Raw genomic sequence first — 18,774 nt, 5'->3', positions numbered from 1 at the left:
TGGCTGAGATTTTGACACCTACCGGAAAATGTATTTTATGTTTATTAAAGAGCTGGAGAGACGGGGAGACTCCTGTTACTGAACAAACACTCTATAGCAATGATTACTATCAGAATATAGTGCTTTAACCTTTTAACAAAATACTTTTTGTTTTAACCAAAGAATATCACTGACCCTGCCTTTAAGTTAACAATGGAGCTAATTGACTTAAGGGTTGCGGATAACCATTCCACTGAGGAGACAAATACATGAGAAGGGCCACATAACCGTCAATTGGATGTTATGTCACTGTCTGTGTTTAGTCTTTACCATAATCCTTTGCTATATCACACCCATTGCCCTGTGCCTTTTCATACTCGCACACAATCCCAAAACATTGCCATCACATGCACCACGCAGACAGACAGGTGGGGAGAGATAGGACATACCTCATGGTGGAGATGTATGCTCTTTCAAGTCTGTTTATTGTTTTGTGTGTTTAAAACAGCTAGTTTATTATTTGTTGTGCTGCAGCCTGTCTTGGCCTAGTTAATATCAATGGGAGCTATCCTGGTTAACACATTCACTGCCAGGGGCTTTCTAATGCTGGCAGGTAGCCTCTGCCAGCATTTTTAAGCATTCTGTGTGGAAAAAAAATACGCTTCACCGGCGCGTTTCAATGTTGTAGCGCTCCTTTAGCAGCCGCTGCTTCTACATTTAGCCGTTTTTTGTTTTTTTTCACGCTGTTTTTTCACCCCCCCAAGGTTGGTGCCCTGTGCTTCAGCACCTCAAGCCCGTTGGATAAGCCACCACTGAGCGTGACATCATCAGTGACACCAGCAAGGGTTATATAACGCCAGAATAGTCTCCATATATGGGCATGTTATGTTTGTGATGCCCACCGTCCACTGTCCACCCAACGTCCACCCACAAGGCAATTTTAATATAGGATTCATATCATACACACATACACACACACACGTAATTCTAATTTTCTGACTCTATAGGGTAGTTATTATTCAATCTTTGATTCATGTTTAAACCTCAAGTAACACGATAAATGCTAGTGCAGGCATGTTTTCCTTGCACTCTGGAACCTCACAAAGTATAAATTGATTCTTAAATTATTTTTAACAAGGTTCGCACAACCTTTTACATTATTTTCCCAACTTGACTGCTGTAATGTTTTGTTCTCTTGTCAAGTGACAGGCCCAGACCCGGTTTGAGCAGAATTTTCGCAGCCAAGAGTGCTGACGAAGACTAAAGGCATGTCAGGGGATCACATTACCTCGGCTTTAGCTTGTCTTCCCTGGCTGCCTGTTTCTAGAATAGAGTGTGAAGACCCTGCTGATTGCTTCTGGTTCAGCCCGCCCGGTCTCACTCCTAGCCGGAGCTGTCAGGGTGCTCCCACCACCCGTTCCAAAGTCCAAGCTAAAGACCAAAGGTGATTTGATCTTTGATATTTGATACCCTGATTCTGGCATGACTCTGGAATGCCATACCAGAGGAGTTTAGGCAGGCTTGGTGTCATCTTTATAACAATTTCTTCTTCGCCGTTTTAAAGGTAGCTTTTTAAGGGGGTTCGTCAGTGGCTCACGTGGCAAGAACACTTACCACATAAATAAGACTTAAGTCCTTACTGCAGCCAACCCAGGTTTGACACCGATCCACGGCTCTTTTCTGCATATCATCGCCTTTCTCTCCCATCCTCTGTGTCGTCTCTTTGCACTATAAATCAGAAATGCAAAAAAAAAAAAAAATCTAAAAATAAACAAACAACAACAGCCATTAGCCTTTTAACATGCTTTTAGTTTGAGGTCCCTCTGTATTTGCATGCAAGTGTACACTCTAGGGACTATGCTATTCCTTTGTAGGTTCTTTGTTATACAAATACATATTATCAGTATTTTTTTAATACATTATAAATTATAATTCACAAAAGAAGTCTTCATCTGGGTCTGAGTTCATTTGCATCTGTACAGCTAGAAAGTGCCGGCTTCTCCTTTTATGTAATTTGTTTATTTGCTACCAGTGCCTCGTGGGATGTCATGGTGTTCATTTTCTACACCTACTCTATAAATTATTATTATCAGTATAATTACTGAGAATAATTTGTTTCATTCGCCAAACACGTTTACATGTGGAAGAGCCAATGATTATATTTATACCTGGCCTTACAGTGTAGCATGGTAGAGACAAGCACCCAGGACTCCATAGCCAATAATGCTATTTGCACACATTAGATACTAGGGTTCCATTTGTAAAAAAAATACAAATAATTAACCACTTAATATACTTCTTCCTACAATAATTAGCAAAAATAGCCATTCTATGATCTCACAACGTGAGCTTATAGATCTGATATCTTCGTTATTTTTTAAAGAAAACATTTTATAATTATTTTGACAAAGTTTGACAAATTTTCCAACAACAGGGTCACTTACATTATTAAATTGTGATATTGTAAAACATAAATATCCAACATATCAGACAGTCTACATTTCCCAAAAGGAATTGCATGTATTTAATTTAGTCTGACCAGAAGCAGGGAGAAAACATATCCCCACCGGCCATAAAAAGGAATGACCAGAGTGGGGATATCAAAAGCTGAGCCGAATACAGAATATCAGAGTATAACTGATTCCCTCCATACTATCAGTTTGAAACGGTACTAAGTTGACATCGTAGCCATCAGCGCGGCCACTTGCTCGGCTTGCCTTACTCAAGGGGCTCAAACGTGCTTCTGTCTGCGTGCCAGCCTTGTTTTCAATGCCAACATTTTTATTGAGTCCACATGGTCCACATCGTTCAAGTTTTTGTGGAGTCGGAGGGCTGGGGGCGGGGGGCTGAGGGTGTAGCAGAATAGCTTCCTCGTGACTATTCTCACTCAGGTGCAAAAAGACACTTTTCCCAGCAGCATTAATAGTAGCAGTAGTAGTGATAATAGTTATAATTGTACTACTAGTAGTAGCGGTAGTAACAGTAGTAGTAGTGATAGTAACAGTATTAGTAGTGGTAGTAACTAGGTCCAATATTATCGGCAGATATTAGCATAAAAATGTAATTTCGGAAAATATCGGTATCGGTTTTTGAAAAAAGATATAATTGTATTACCTTTTTTTAATAGGTTACAGGAGTTCTTACTGTATGGTGTGTGTGATATGAAATTTGAGCTTACCATAATCACAGTAATCCTTATATATATCCTTATATATACCTTATTTATATTCCATCATATTCAAGGGCTTTTGCAGAGAAATGAGACAGACTCCAGTCATTTTCAAATTAGAGCACTGCAGAGGGCAGGTGTGTGTGTGTGTGTGTGTGTGTGTGTGTGTGTGTGTGTGTGTGTGTGTGTGTGTGTGTGTTTGTGTGTGTGTGTGTGTGTGTGTGTGTGTGTGTGTGTGTGTGTGTGTGTGTGTGTGTGTGTGTGTGTGTGTGTGTGTGTGTGTGTGTGTGTGTGTGTGTGTGTGTGTGTGTGTGTGTGTCCAGCTGACGCTCGTTGACGCTCATTAATGTTATAGGCATCAAGGCAATTATGCTTCTGCACTGTCAAATAGGCCAACATCTAATCTAAGATTAGTGGGACTCATTCAAATGACCACCAGTGCGTCCCAGGACTCACTTCATTGAAAACCTAACAACATCGCTGTATTGTATTACATTTATTAGATATCATATTGATATTATAGCTATTTTATTTTGTTAGATATGTGATGTTGTTACCTGACAATTAGTTGACTTTTGGTGAAAAAGCATATATCGGTATCGAGTAGTAGTGGTAGTAACAGTTGTAGTAGTGGTAGTAACAGTAGTAGTAGTGGTATTAACAGTAGTAGTAGCGGTAGTAACAGTAGTGGTAGTAACAGTAGTAGTAGTGGTAGTAACAGTTGTAGTAGTGGTAGTAACAGTAGTAGTAGTAGTAGTAGTAGTAGTGGTAGTAACAGTTGTAGTAGTGGTAGTAACAGTAGTAGTAGTGGTATTAACAGTAGTAGTAGCGGTAGTAACAGTAGTGGTAGTAACAGTAGTAGTAGTGGTAGTAACAGTTGTAGTAGTGGTAGTAACAGTAGTAGTAGTAGTAGTAGTAGTAGTAGTAGTAGTAGTAGTAGTAGTAGTAGTAGTAGTAGTAGTAGTAGTAGTAGTAGTGGTAGTACTAGCTTGCCCAGCTCCCCAGAGCAGTGTTATCTGCTCAATGGTCAATATATTGGCTCCGTTATGACAACCGTCTAAATTTTCATTTTAATACCGAAATGATGTGTAAGAAAGGCCAGCAGCGCATCTTCTGCCTTTGGTATTGGTATTGATTGAAAATGAGTCTGATGATACTGTTTTTTATAGAACTTTTATCGAGTTCTATAAAAGTTTATTTATTTGCTGGTACTTCAAACTTGGTATGAGAGAAGAATGCACTTGATAAGATTGTGAAGAAGAACATGAAGAAGTGCAATTAGTAGCTTGAACCACTTTAATAAGCAGGTGCTCAATATATTCCTTCAGAATCCCTTCCTCTGAACTTTGAAAACAAGCCGTTGCCATTTGGCCAAATGTAAAGTGTGAGTGCCGTGTGACTAGTAAAAACAGGTACAAATATTCCTTCATTCCCGTTTCCATCCAGCCTTCAATGCTGTTGGCAGGAGGATGACTGTTGTGGCGGTGGACTAGCTCATCATGATGGTGATGATGGTTGATAGTGATGTTGATGATGATGACATTTTGAAAGATGGTGCAATATTTTTGCAATATTGTAGTTTGACTGCCCCTAATTTGTGGGTGGGTTACGACACTCTTACATGTAGTTATATGACGTGGTTGTATGTTTAAATATATATGTATGTATGTATGTATGTATGTATGTATGTATGTATGTATGTATGTATGTATGTATGTATGTATATATATATGTATATATATATATATGTATATATGTATATGTATATGTATATGTATATGTATATGTATATATATATATATATATATATATATATATATATATATATATATATATATATATATATATAATACTTGCTGCAGCTCAAAGTGCCCATCTTGGGACAAGTGAACTTGAAAGATACTGTATGTCAACCTCTGTTCTCTCTCTTTCTCCCTCCCCCCACACTCTCTCTCTCTCTCTGTGTGTGTTTTTCAGATTGTGAGGAAACTTCACCAGTTCACCTACGATCTGTTCCTCCAGGCCCAGTCCTTCCAGACGCGCGTCAGCTTCCCAGAGATGATCTCTGAGATTGTCAGCGTTCACGTTCCCAAGATCCTCACAGGCATGGTCAGGCCCATCTTCTTCCACAAAACAGCCTAATGGAAAACCGAGGTCTTCGTCCCATAATGTCACTTGTACAGATAATCCCCCGACCACTTCTGATAAACCTGAGAGGGAAGGGGTTAAAGTGGTGCGGTGAAATGTCACCCGACGTTACCGGGCCTGGGTATCAGCAGGCCATGGTGGACTTTTAACCTTTATCACATCACTTCTTCACGTTCGTAGACGATGAAATTAGAGGGCACAGATGGATATTTGGATGGCAGCGCACATTCTTCTAATCTCTTGTAATCTAATAGCCTCTCAACTCTCAACAACTTTCTCACACTAACTATTTCACTGCTGTTAACATGCATTATTAGCCTACAACATCAATCTGAGTTGCATTCAGCCTTTGACAGTGACTGCATGGGTTGTTTGTAGACTCTAAAAATGTACACACAAGACAAGGCGTTCTATGTGATCCTATTCCACAGCTCCCAAATTAGTCTGTGCAGCACTATAACCTCTGCACTGGGCTTTTGGACTGTAAGTGCAAACAGATGGTGGCGTTCAACAATTGGTTTGCTGGCACTAAAGGCAAGTGGATGTCCATTCTTGGAACACTTTACTTTTATAGATACATGAATGAATTTTGGAGGCCTAGCTAAGGCCATTCGGTCAACAGGTGGATCTCTCCAGTTAACAGGACAGCTGATTTAATCAACCAGTCATGTTAGTTTAGGTTTCTCTCCATTTCTGTCCAGAGAGATTTGACTCAAAGTCCAAGCTCACAAACAAAATAAAACTCAACTAGGTTTCCAATTCCAAGCAGAAGCCAATTCTTACTGTTTGTTTTGTTTGTTCTTTTGAGTGTAATATTTCTAGCATGTTTTTTCTGTCGATGAACATTTTACAGCATTTTATTTTTTTACACTTTAACTCAAGTGTTATTTACCAGTGCTATATTCTGTGTATCATACATCTATCGCTAGGTACTGCCTTTCAGAAAACTCTGTTGTTTTTTTGCTACCTATAGAAAATCATAAAGGTCTAGCTAAGAGACTGCCTATGTGTTAGTTTGATCATCCTGCTTTATACATAGCTTTATTCATAGTACAAGTTTACATTTGGCTGTAAATAATGTCAGCAGATTGAAATGCATTATTCAATCACTCACACACACTCACTATGACCCACTTTCCACACGGCATGGTACAGTAAGATGTCTCTTTTTAATGCTCAATTAATTATAATACAGTCATGTCTCTGCTTCTCTGTGTCTTGGATTCATTTCAGAAACAATTGAGTGAGTTCACAGTGGATTGTGTTTCTTCCCGGCGACGATGCAGACAAGACGAACAGGCAGGTTTAGCAAAGCACCAAACAAACAGACAGGCCTTTCTTCTGCTACTAAATTGCCTCCTATAGGTTCACACTCATCTCTTTCTCCACCCAGACGGTATTAGATTCCAACACAGTACCCCGATTACCCACCACAGAGGGCTGACTGACTGCTCATGGGTGGAGGGGAGGCCTGGTACTGTAATGCATTGGTTCTCAATGTGGGGTCCGGGGACTCCCAGGGTTCCTTGAGGGAGTTCCAGGGGGTCCCCAGCTAAATGATGGATAGTTAGGAACCAAATGGACCCTTACGGGTCTGTATCTCTGAGAGTTTACAAATGGACCCTAACGGGTCTATTTGGTTCCATGTGTACACTCTCAGAGTTAAATTAACATTGCTTTTACAATATAAATTGGAGTCCCAGAGATAGAAATGCCATTAATGGAGGTCCATAGCCTAATGCATTTCAAACTGGGGGTCCTTGAAATTAAAATGGTTGAGAATCACAGCTAGAGCCGTAAAAATCTTATCTTATGGGGGTCCCTGGCATATATTTTAAATGGGGGTCCGTGGGCTGGTAAGTGTCAAGTTGGGGGTCCTTGACATGAGAAAGTTTGAAAACCACTGCTGTAATGGCCCCTGTGAAAGAAAGAGGCTTGTTTGCTGGTCATAAAATCCCTTCCTGTGTTTTGCTGCCACCTAGTGGAGATAGTGTAGTCTGCAAACAGTGGTTCATTCCAGCTCAGCAGGTCACTGTCTGCTGAATGTGTTGACATTATTGCCACGTAATGTAATCGGATACAAAAGCACTTAGCATTTAAACAGCTTGCCATTGAATTACAGGCATTTGGAACTGCCAAATAATAAGTACAATAATTCTCCTGAATAAATACAGCATTAAAGGCAGGGTAAGTGATATTTTTTGGTTAAAACAAAGTTTTTTGTTAAAAGGTTAAAGCACTGTATTCTGATAGTGATCATTACTATTGCGTGTTTGTTCAGAAACAGGGGTCTCCTCGGCCCTTCAGCTCTTTAACAATCTGGGAAACCATTCGTTAAAAAAACGGGGGAATTATTTCCTTTTTTGTGTAGAAACAGGAACTCGGTTTGGCTCCTCCCCTTTCTTAGGCCACTTCCTCCCCGGGTGCTAATATGTATTCCGTTGACGACAACGCTACATGTTAATGGCAGTGGTGCTGACAGTTTCTGATGTTAGCAGAATCTGTTTTGAGAGATTAGCTCTTTAATGATCACAAAATCCATCAGCTTCAATTTTATACAGTAGTGTTCCAGTTCCAGTTTTGTCTGCTCATGTCTCTGTGTCACTCCATGTTTATCCTGTATCCTGTATGAATTCTGAAAATTAATTTTCTGTTTACTAAAGAGCTAAACAAACAAACACTCAATGATGACACAATGATTACTCTCTCAATATAGAGCTATTTAACATTTATTTTAACAAAAACAAATGATTTACCCTATACTTTAGCTCTTGAATGTTTTAGATTTTGTATAAAATTATTAAGGTCAGATCATACCATGTAATAGTCAAAAGTTTAGCAGACCAGTTTTTCATCTTTTTTTTTTGCGGTCCATCCATCATAGTCGAGATGTGGAACAAAATGCTTGGCTTCATATGTCCGCAGGCCAACATTAGCAAACAGCCTACAGTATACTTTGAAAGATGGTCTATTTCAGTTCCACAGCAACATTTAAAAGCTCCAACTGCAAAAAGCATTCTGTCTGAGTAACCTCCAACCCGCCATTTTAAGTACCACTTCCCGAACAAACACTTTGAACAAGTACTCTGTCGTCCCTCATAAATGAACTGAAGCTGAACGGATAACGGGAATTAGGGTATCGCTGAAATATCACTCATTTCTAAATATATTCTTTGCGTGTTCCCGGAGGCTTCCTTTTAAAAGAAAAGGCATCTTGTGTATTTGCAATGATCAAAAATGTATGCGTTGATGTCAACATTTGGCCTGAGTTTAGATTCCATTTGATTTCTGTGTTCCTCCAAGTCTGTTCCACATCAATATTACATGCCTACTGTAGCAGAAGAGGTTTTCTGTTTTCCCCTCCCCTTCCCCCTGGCAGAGCAGCAACCACAGAGCACAAACATGCCGCCCACAAACAGCAAAGTTAAAACTATACCCTCGGTTAATCAACAAAGGACAACTCTGGACTATATCCTGATAACCGGAGGGGATTACTTTAGAACCTTCCACTCCTCTAATCTAAGATGGCATGAAAGGCGACGGTCCACAGCCTGATGGTGGACGAAAGCTAATGTGCCACGACAGTAACCGAATACCCACAATGCCAAGCTTACACGGAAATGTGGTTGGCACATGGGCACAAGGGACAATAAAGCCGCACGAGCCCATACATAAAAGTCAGACATCAGTAATGACTTTAACACTCGGTTACCACAAACCCGCGCTCACAGTGACCGGAAAACAATTAGCTCTTGTAGGCAGTAAGCTGACACCCCTGAATGGGACCGTTTCTGTGGCCTATCTAATGGCTAGCGATTCCGACCCAAGCACCAGTCCATTAACAACCAATTAACTTCCTATTAATATTTTACCAGACAGGGCCTCTCATCCTGACGTGTTTTAAGGAGCTTTTCCCAGGAGTGTTTGAACATGAGCAGCTTTTAGCACAGCATAAAGAGGCCTGTGTAATGGGCTAAAGGAGGGGGAGTGGCAATCTGATAGCACTGAGAGAGGAGAGGAGAGAGAGAGAGAGAGAGAGAGAGAGAGAGAGAGAGAGAGAGAGAGAGAGAGAGAGAGATGGACCTCTGCAGCTGGCCTGCCATGAGCCCAGCCAGTCTTGTCTGACTTCTGTCCAAGAACTCAGGGCAGTTATTTGGGAAATCCATGTTTTTATGGCCTAGTCACAAGATTGAACACGAGCAATGACCTTGTGCTTGTGCGTTGCGCTCAAAACAGCCTCTCGTCTTTTAACACTCCTAAGAGCTGTTTGGCCCGATGATCAGGGAAACTTCTCTTGTTTATTCAAAATGGCGGCCAAGCAGCGGGTGGCTCCCTCTCTGAAGCTGCTAGCTAGCGTCCACATCATGGAATATGGCTTTAGAAAAAAGAGAAAAAGAAGCAATGGCTGTGAGCTTAATGTTCTGTACTGAGCTGGCTTTGTGCTGAGCTGGGCTGGGCTGGGCTGGGTGGACACTTAAAACTAGTCCAGGGAAACTCCCTACCCAGAGAGAGAGAGAGAGAGAGAGAGAGGGAGAGAGAGAGAGAGGTGGAGAGAGCTGGATTGAGAGAGGGAGAGAGTGACAGAGACAGAGAGAGAAAGAGAGAGAGAGACATTATGACTATAGCCTCCAGCTATTCCCAACGGATAAGGCATTTGTCTTCACTTGAAAGTATGATTTATTTTTCCACCAGTCAGTAGGGTTATGTTTGTCACCGCACACTGAAAGGACTTGTGGAAATAGCAGGGCAGAGGCAGAACTGTGCATGTGGGGGGGTTCTAAATAATATAGTCTTCATGTTTTCACGATAACCCCCCAACCCCCCTTACACCACGGATGTCCTTGTTTGAGATCAATTTCAGTCATCATTAACTTCTGTGTAATCATAAGATTTCTGAACCTTCAGTCAAATCTATCTGAGGAGGAAGGGGAGAGAGAGAGAGAGAGAGAGAGAGAGAGAGAGAGAGAGAGAGATCGTGTGCACTGATGATTAAGAGAAAGCGAGGGAATGCGGGCAGGAGGGGGAAAAGAGAGGCGGTTGTATCAGGTTCCCTCCACTGGGTGTAGATGTGGTCTTAGATTTCTCCCTGGGCTGCTGATTAACCATGTGTGTCCGTATGTGAGTGTGTGTGTGTGTGTGTGTGTGTGTGTGTGTGTGTGTGTGCGTGTGCGCGTGCGCGTGCGCGTGTGCGTGTGTGCGTGTGCGTGCGCGCGTGTGCGCGCGTGTGTGTGTGTGTACAGTATGTCTGTCTGTCCATCCGTCCATATATGTTTGTGTCCATATATGTTTGTGTGTGTGTGTGTGTGTGTGTGTGTGTGTGTGTGTGTGTGTGTGTGTGTGTGTGTGTGTGTATGTGCGTGCGTGCTTGCGTGTGCCTGTGTATTTGTGTTTGTGTATGTGCCGTGGTTTACTGTGGGCCAGCTTATTTGTGTGTGTGTGCGTGCGTGCGTGTGCACGTGCACATGCTGGGAGCACACCAAGGAGGAGAGCAAGATTTCAGATTTAATTTCCCCCAGCTCCAGATATTACACCCCCGCTTGCTCTCTGTTTTTATTGGAACAGAGACCAGCAAACACCAAGTGTTTATGATGCATTAAAACATAGGGTCGGGTGGGGGTGGGGGGGGGGGGGGGGATAGTAAATCCATACATTTGGTTCTGTCTCTCCAACAGAGAATTAATTCCTTTATAGGGGATTTGGTGTGTTTTATGAAGAGTGATGATTGTAACGCACCGTGAAATCATGTTTATCATCCAGATACGGAGAGAACTGAGTCCTCAGGGACTCCCCCCCCCACACCCCCGTCGAGGGAGAAATATGTAAAGATGAAAATATGGTGGAACAGTTTAGGAATAGAAATGTGTGGGCCATGCAGGGAGATGGGGAGGAGTCTCTCTCCCAAGTTTTTTGGGTTGCGGCGCAGCAGGAAAGAATTAGCCTTCGTTACTCTCCTAATGACCGTTTGAGTAAACGGGCGGGCGAGGAGACCGCATTATGTTCTATTAGTTTCGCTTTTGTTGTCACCGAACTGTTAATGATGTACAAAGGGAGCTTTCTGTTGCTCGGCCCGGACAATGCGTTCTCTATGCCTCCAATTACTCGTAAAGGAAAGTGCCAGCGGCTTTTTTTTACCTGGAGACACATTAGCCGGCTCTAATTAGAGTAAATATTCCTCTGGTGGAATGCTGCTGGTCCTACTGCAATGCAATGAGCTCTGCGCTCTTTCCCGCCCTGCGTAGCCCCACTGTAGCCTGATTTATAATTCATTGCACAACAGCGTTGTGTGGCCGAAAATATCAGATCTACAAGCTCACGACGTGCTGCGTTGTGTGCGTGTACTGTATATGTGCTATTTTCCGGTGCACAACACCGACACGCGACGGAGGGGCAATGTATCTCTCTCCGCCTATCGATTTTTCCTTCCACTTTTAGCTTCTGCAACTTCCTCTTCCTCACTCACTATTTTCCTTGCTCATATCTCTCTCTCTCTCTCTCTCTCTCTCTCTCTCTCTCTCTCTTCCCCGCTCTCTTTCTCTACAGTATACCTTTCGCTGCTGCATCCGTGAGTCCCAGTAGCTGTGACAGAATCACATGAACCAGACTCCAGTCTGTCTTCCGCCAGCCATCTTTCAGTTCATTAAGTCCACCACAGTGGACCACCACACGCAGTATTCCTGGCCTTGCACGTCACACCGCCTCTCACGGCCCCTTGCAGCGCCTCGTGGCCCCTTGCAGCTCCTCGCGGCCTCTCGCGGCCCCTCACGGCTCCCGTGGCTCAGCCAAACGTGATGTGACAGTCGGGCCACAGTTCTCATTTACTGCCGTCACAGGACAGATTTCCCCTGTGCAGGCTCTCGTCTGCCTCCCTGATAGATGGCGCCCATGCTTTGTGTGTGTGTGTGTGTGTGTGTGTGTGTGTGTGTGTGTGTGTGTGTGTGTGTGTGTGTGTGTGTGTGTGTGTGTGTGTGTGTGTGTGTGTGTGTGTGTGTGTGTGTGTGTGTGAGTGCACATGTGTACTGTAGGTGTGAGTGCGTGTGAGGCTGTGTGTATGAGTATTTATGGGTGAGAATTGTTGTGTGCCTGTATGGGGGTCCTATGCGTGTGTGTTGGCATGGATTTATATGGCTGTCAAATATCCTCACATTTATAGCAAGATTAGAACAATTACGTAAAAGTGAGGACATTTTGCTCGTCCTCAATTTGCAGGAGGCTGTTTTATGGTTAGGACTTTGGGTCAGGGTTAGAATTACAGTTAGGTTAAAGTTAGAGTTGAGATTACACTTAGGCATGTAGTGTTGATGGTTAAATTCAGGGCGAGGGGTTAGGGAATGAATGTCGTCAATGGAAGTCAAGTTTAAGATCTCACAAGTAAACAAGTACAAGGATGTGTGTGTGTGCGTGCTTGCGTGTGTGCGCGTGTCTGTGTGGATGTGTGTTTATGTGTGTGTACGTGTATATGTGTGTACATGTGCATACTGTATATATGAGTGCAGTTTTATTCTCTTGTCAGTAGTGATTCCTGGAAGAATGTGTGATGCGATTACCGGCGTATCCACTGCATGTCGTTATAACTGAATGTACTCGGCATGCATCATGGTGCAGGTTCCCTGCTTGTAGCTTCTTAGTGGTGGCTTAGTTTTAACCCATTAAGACCATGAAAGCATCTGTCATTTTAGATTTGAACCAATTTAACCATTATCTTATACTTTGGCTATTCAAAAATAGCAGATATACAAGCTCATAGCGCTATTTGAGCTTGTAGATCTGCTTCTACAAGCATTTTACAAATGTCTAAAAAAAAAACTATGTTGCTATAATCAGTGGTTCTCAAACTTTTTCATGTCAAGGACCACCCAACATGATATGTGCAAAATTATCTGTATTTGGCAGCGGACCCCCATCTCAATATATGTTGTTCAAGGGACCTCCAGTTGAGTTCAAAATGTTCGCTTTAAAAATATATATATTCAAAGATTCAAAGATGTTCACGATTTTTCAAAAAGAGCAGATACAAGCTCATAGCGCTGTTTTTTTTTAGCCAAAGTATAAAAATAATGGTTATAGCTAAAATCTAAAAATGACACTGATGCGTTCCCGGATTGAATGGGTTAAGTGCATAGTTTGTGTAGGGCCTCCCATAGTGTTGGTGCTCGGTGGAGCACCCCTGGGGCAGACATGGCTCAGCTACAGAAACACTGCAGCATACTTCAGCTGCAGTACCCACATCCTCAAGCCCTCGCCTCTCCTTCTTTCTCCTTCTTCTCCTCCTTTTCCCCCTCCTCCCCCCTGTGGATACTGTCCTCCTCTGCTGTCCTTCCTCTCATCCTATCCTCTCATCTTGTCTACTCTGCTTCTGTGTCCTTCTCTCCTTGTCTCATCTCCTCTCGTCTCCTCTCTCATACCTTATCCTCTCCTCTCCCTCATCCTCCTCTCCTCTCCTTTCATCTCCTCTATTCTTGTCCCTCCTCTCCTCTCATCCCCTCTTACTTCCACAAATACAGTTTGGTTGTAGTTGTATCCGTTTGCCTTCGGGTTGGTATTTGTTGTCGTTCCATGAAGGTCAACAGGCCCACACGCGCGAGCGCACACTCACACACGGATATTTGATGTATCGCTATCAACCCTCGAAGGATCAGATTGTTTTACTGGAAATCATGTCACGGGTCAAATGATTGAATTATTAATGGAAGCGTGGCGCAATAACAATCGTCCCTTGTCTATTGTGATTCCAACGTGATACTCATGGGCCCCCTTCCCAGCCTAACTTGATACTACCATGTTACAATCCAAATCCAATAATGCCGACTCTGCAGAAGACTGTTTCCCCCCCTCTATTGTTTCATCATGCCGAGAGCATCTTTACTCTATTGCCTCTCAGAATGGAGGATATTACTCGTCCAATAACACGATATCGACTGCTGTCCCACATTCCCAAGGACAAAGCAATATGTTTTCATCAAAACGCTCCACGATGGGGGGCAAATCATAATCACATACTTTCACAATACACTGCTCACTTGTGCGCACGCGCATTGTGTGCGTGCGGGCGCGTTCCAAGCGCATGTGACTTTTATGTGCATAATCTAGCTTTTATGCTTGCCACCAAAATCACCTTTGCCCTTATTTACGGTTGCCAGGTATGGATTTAGTGTTTTGGAGCATTTACAGGAAATTGACGAGGGAGATCTAAGATGCCTTCAATGATTTAGATTATGGAAATTAAAGCAGACAATTCAGCGTTCTCGTATTTACATATGTAAATCGCCGCACTCGGGGAGACCTGTATAGATTTTAACCTTGTTTAACACACAAGAGGCTAAATTGAAAGTAATACGCGTCGGGTTGTTCATGTGAAAATATTTGTAGAGAAGTTCACCAGAGCCGACGGCAGTTTGCTGTGCTCCCTCAGGCCTATTTCTCACAGAGCCAGTATGTAAATGTGTGTTATTGTAAAAACCCCGGTGATAGATTCTTGACCCTGGCTCGGGATGGATTCTGGTTCTGTTTTGAGAATGACTGTAGAACAACACGGGGAGAAAGAGACGTAAGGTCACTGCGTTAGCATTTATTATCAGCCCGTGCCAGAAAACACAAGGCTCTCTTTCTATGGTTCCAAATCCAGCGCATAGGAGAGGGCACATGGGCTCATGGCATAGCAGCTCAAACAGCCTTGTTAATGCAGCTGCTGAAAGCTCGTCCGCTAGGAGCGTTCACTCTTCATGCTTTGTTGTTCTATCATTTGTACTTGCCTTTTCATCGTATCTCCCTGTTGGGAAACCACAGGATGTTGGAGGGGAGGGAGGGAGGGAGACAACATGTTCGATGAAACATTTAATGGAGACATTCTCCCTAACATGTAGCCCCGGCAAGTATTATAATTCAAAATAAGACGTGAATGGGGAAGGAGAAGAAATAAAATATAATATGTTTTGGTTTCGTGTTTCCCGAGCGAGGGAGGGCGCTCTCGACGTCCGTCTCCATCAAGATCGTTTGCGTCATCATGCATGCTCATTACGCCTTAACACAAGTTTTCCATCTGGAGAAGCGAAGACCCTGTTTACAATCTGTTCTCCCCTCTCTGCCCCATCCCCCCCCCATCCCCACCCCAATCCATTTCAAACCCCATCGTGTTTTCTGAGGCCTAAATGAGGTTGGAGACAAAAAGAGTACCGTGTGGCATCTCTGTTTTGTTCTAATTTGCTTCTTCCCTCATTATGTTCTCCTCTTTATGGGAGATAGAAAACAAAAGCCGACACATGTAATTACTGCGTGACTAAAGCATAAACACGCCTTATAGGACGGGGCTACGCTTTCAGCGGAAGGCTAATTGTAACTCTGCTTCCCCTTCAGTGCCCGCGTTATATGATAGCTCACAGCCACACACATAGCCACACACACGTAGAGACGCACGCACGCACGCACGCACGCACGCACGCACGCACGCACGCACGCACGCACGCACAGTTCCCAATTCTCATATTCTCTCCCTCTCTATCTAATCTTTCTGTTTTTCTTCTGTGCTGGCAAACATATGGTGTGCCTCGCCGTTGTTTATGGTCATTATAAGTTTATGGCATAATAACACTCTGTAGCCCACAGAGCTGCAGGAGAGATATTGCTGCAATTTTGATAAATGCATGAGTGTTGCGTAGCTTTATTCTCTGCACTTTGTTCAGCCAGGACAAAAACTCTGAAGTGGCAATCTTTATAAGACGCTCGAACAAGTTCCCCAGATTGCAGCAGGTACTGTGTGCACGTGTGTGTGTGTGTGTGTGTGTGTGTGTGTGTGCGCGTGTGTGCGTGCGTGCGTGCGTGCGTGCGTGTGTGTGTGTGTCTGTGCGGCCTTGTGCATGGGTGCAAGCGCGTGCACGTGTGAGAACTACTGTATAGAAGTTGCTAGCCACAGCCTTATAGCCTCCTGGGGCAGTAAAAACCACAGCGCTACAACCATGAATGGCATCCAGGTCTTGCTGTACACACACATCATTCCACACATTACTTCCCTCAGCTCAGCTTTTTGATGTGCCAGAGAGAGAGAGAGAGAGCGCACCAGCCCACTGTTCCACTGTTTTACTGCGAGCACAGCACTGTGCGTACAGCCCATGTTGTACACGTGTATGTGCTCGAATGTGTGGGTTTGTGTAAATGTGTGTATAAGCCTGTGTGTGTGTGTCTGTGTGTGTGTGTGTGTGTGTGTGTGTGTGTGTGTGTGTGTGTGTGTGTGTGTGTGTGTGTGTGTGTGTGTGTGTGTGCGCGCGCGCACACACTGTATGTGTGTGTGTGTGTGTGTGTGTGTGTGTGAGAGTGTTTGCTCTTCAAAGGCAAGAGAGAGGAGGGGTGCACTACAGTACTTTAGGCCTATTAAACCAGGAGCTCAGTTGGCTGTAGCTAGGAGAGCGAGAGCCCTGCGTGCTGAGGCAGACAGAACGGCAAGAACCCGTACCTTTGAACTCAAATCATGTGGGAGCTCACATTTTCACAAGTGCTGCAAGAACTGAAAACAATGTTTTGGCGGTTCCCCAGACGTGTCTGTTTTTTTTTCTTGCCTAAGAGAATCTGTTAGGGATTTGCCCCGATGGTGTGATATTACAACCCCACAGCACATAATCCTAGACACAGAGAGTTATTAAAATATGACCGTAGTGACTCCCTGGAGCGCTATAATACACAAATGCTTTCTCACTCGCTCTACCCCACGCACTCACGCACGCACGTGCACACACACACACACACACACACACACACACACACACACACACACACACACACACACACACACACACACACACACACACACACACACACACACACACGCCTATGCATGCACATTCCTGTGGTGCACCCGCAAGCGCATTGTTCATACCTTGGCTTTGTACCTCTCCTAGGCAGACACCCATATTGCTAAAGCACCCACACTCTCTCTTTCTCTCTCTCTCTCTCTCTCTCTCTCTCTCTCTCTCTCTCTCTCTCTCTCACACACAGCACACACACACACACTCTCACACTTTCTGAGGCTCATATAACCCTCCAATAACTCTCCTGGCTCCAAGTAAGGGAAGGGAACTTCATCCACAAATCAATACATTAATGGAGTTTCATACCTTCATTATACACCTTACGCGGCAGTAAGTCGGACCGCAGTGAGGTGAGGAAAGCCATGTCCTGAGAGGCAAACTACCGCCTTGTGTGTTACCCTATATCACCACACTACAGGCTCAGACAAGGGCTTTGCAGACACGGCGCTCTCCCAGGAAGGCGAGGCAGGAATTTGAGAGGCAGTTTGAAAGCACTGACTGACACGCGGCACACCCAATCACTGCCCCGCAGACTGTACAGCGACGGTGTAAACATATGGTAATGACCATAACCTGCAGGTTGCTTTTTCTGCAAACTAAAGCACGGCTGGATTGATTTCTAAATACTCCACTCCGAATAGAGAGAGAGAGAGAGGGAGAGCCAAGTAGTCTACGCAGTAATGACAGATATGCGAGTATTGGATTCATTTATAGAGTGGGAGTGGGGAGACTATTCTTAGATCATAATTCAAGCAGCCTGCTTCTTTCAACTGCAGTAGATGGGACTCCCAGGAGCATACCTCTATAGTCATCTATAACATGTGTGTTCATGCACATGGATGCACGCGCGCGCACACATACACGCACGCGCGCGCGCACGCGCACACACACACACTCACATACATACACACACTCCCACACATACACGTACAACTCCCACCCCCCACTCCCATGCATACCATACACACACACACACACACACACACACACACTCCCACACACTCCCACACATACACATACAACTCCCACTCCCCACTCTCATGCATACCATACACGCGCGCGCGCGCGCCCACGCGCACATGCACACGCACACGCACACTCACACCGCCGTGGATACACAGACAATCTCCCAGAGTTCCGGTGCTGCTGCGGTCCCCGGGGGTGCAGAGCAGGACAGGAGATTTATGTTCTCTGTCGTGCAGACACATTTCTGTGGGCTAGCGCTGCGCTCATTAGGGCTCCTACACCCCTCATACATGGTCCTCTAACAAGCAGCCATGCAGCGGCCCTCTGTAGTCTGATGAATACGATGGGTGGAGCGAGACCCCCACTCAGACACGCACACACGCACACACACACACACACACACACACACACACACACACACACACACACACACACACACACACACACACACACACACACACACACACACACACACACACACATACAGTACATGTATCATGTTCTGCATTACTACACTTGTGAGGACATAAAAATTGCAGGACAGCAATTTTAGTAAATGCAATTTTTTTTAAATCATCATTTTTGGGCCATTTCTTTTTTTTTTTAATTTGTGCATATTGCTTTTGACAAGTACATGGAAATACAGTAGCCATAGGATGTCAAAAGTACTTCTTTTTTTTTGTGTGCCCTTACATTTACCCCCCACCCCCATCCCAC

The 18,774-nt window shown here is 44.0% G+C and overlaps 1 protein-coding gene across 2 annotated transcripts in view; it reads left to right on the top strand.

The window, feature by feature from the left end:
- The window catches only part of LOC311033518 (progesterone receptor-like), a 32,604-nt gene extending 26,100 nt beyond the window's left edge, over positions 1–6,504 (top strand). For both annotated transcript variants that reach the window (XM_084041050.1, XM_084041051.1), the window contains one exon: positions 5,126–6,504. In XM_084041050.1, coding sequence (XP_083897176.1) covers positions 5,126–5,290 — 165 coding nt within the window. In that variant the 3' untranslated portion in view covers positions 5,291–6,504. The remainder of the gene's footprint in view (positions 1–5,125) is intronic.
- The last annotated feature ends 12,270 nt before the right edge of the window (positions 6,505–18,774 follow it).

This window comes from Gymnoscopelus microlampas (assembly GCF_963454915.1).
Source record: "Gymnoscopelus microlampas genome assembly, chromosome: 18".
Taxonomy (NCBI): Eukaryota; Metazoa; Chordata; class Actinopteri; order Myctophiformes; family Myctophidae; genus Gymnoscopelus; species Gymnoscopelus microlampas.
Note: the sequence above shows the minus strand (reverse complement) of the source record. Positions and strands in the feature narration are given on the sequence as shown.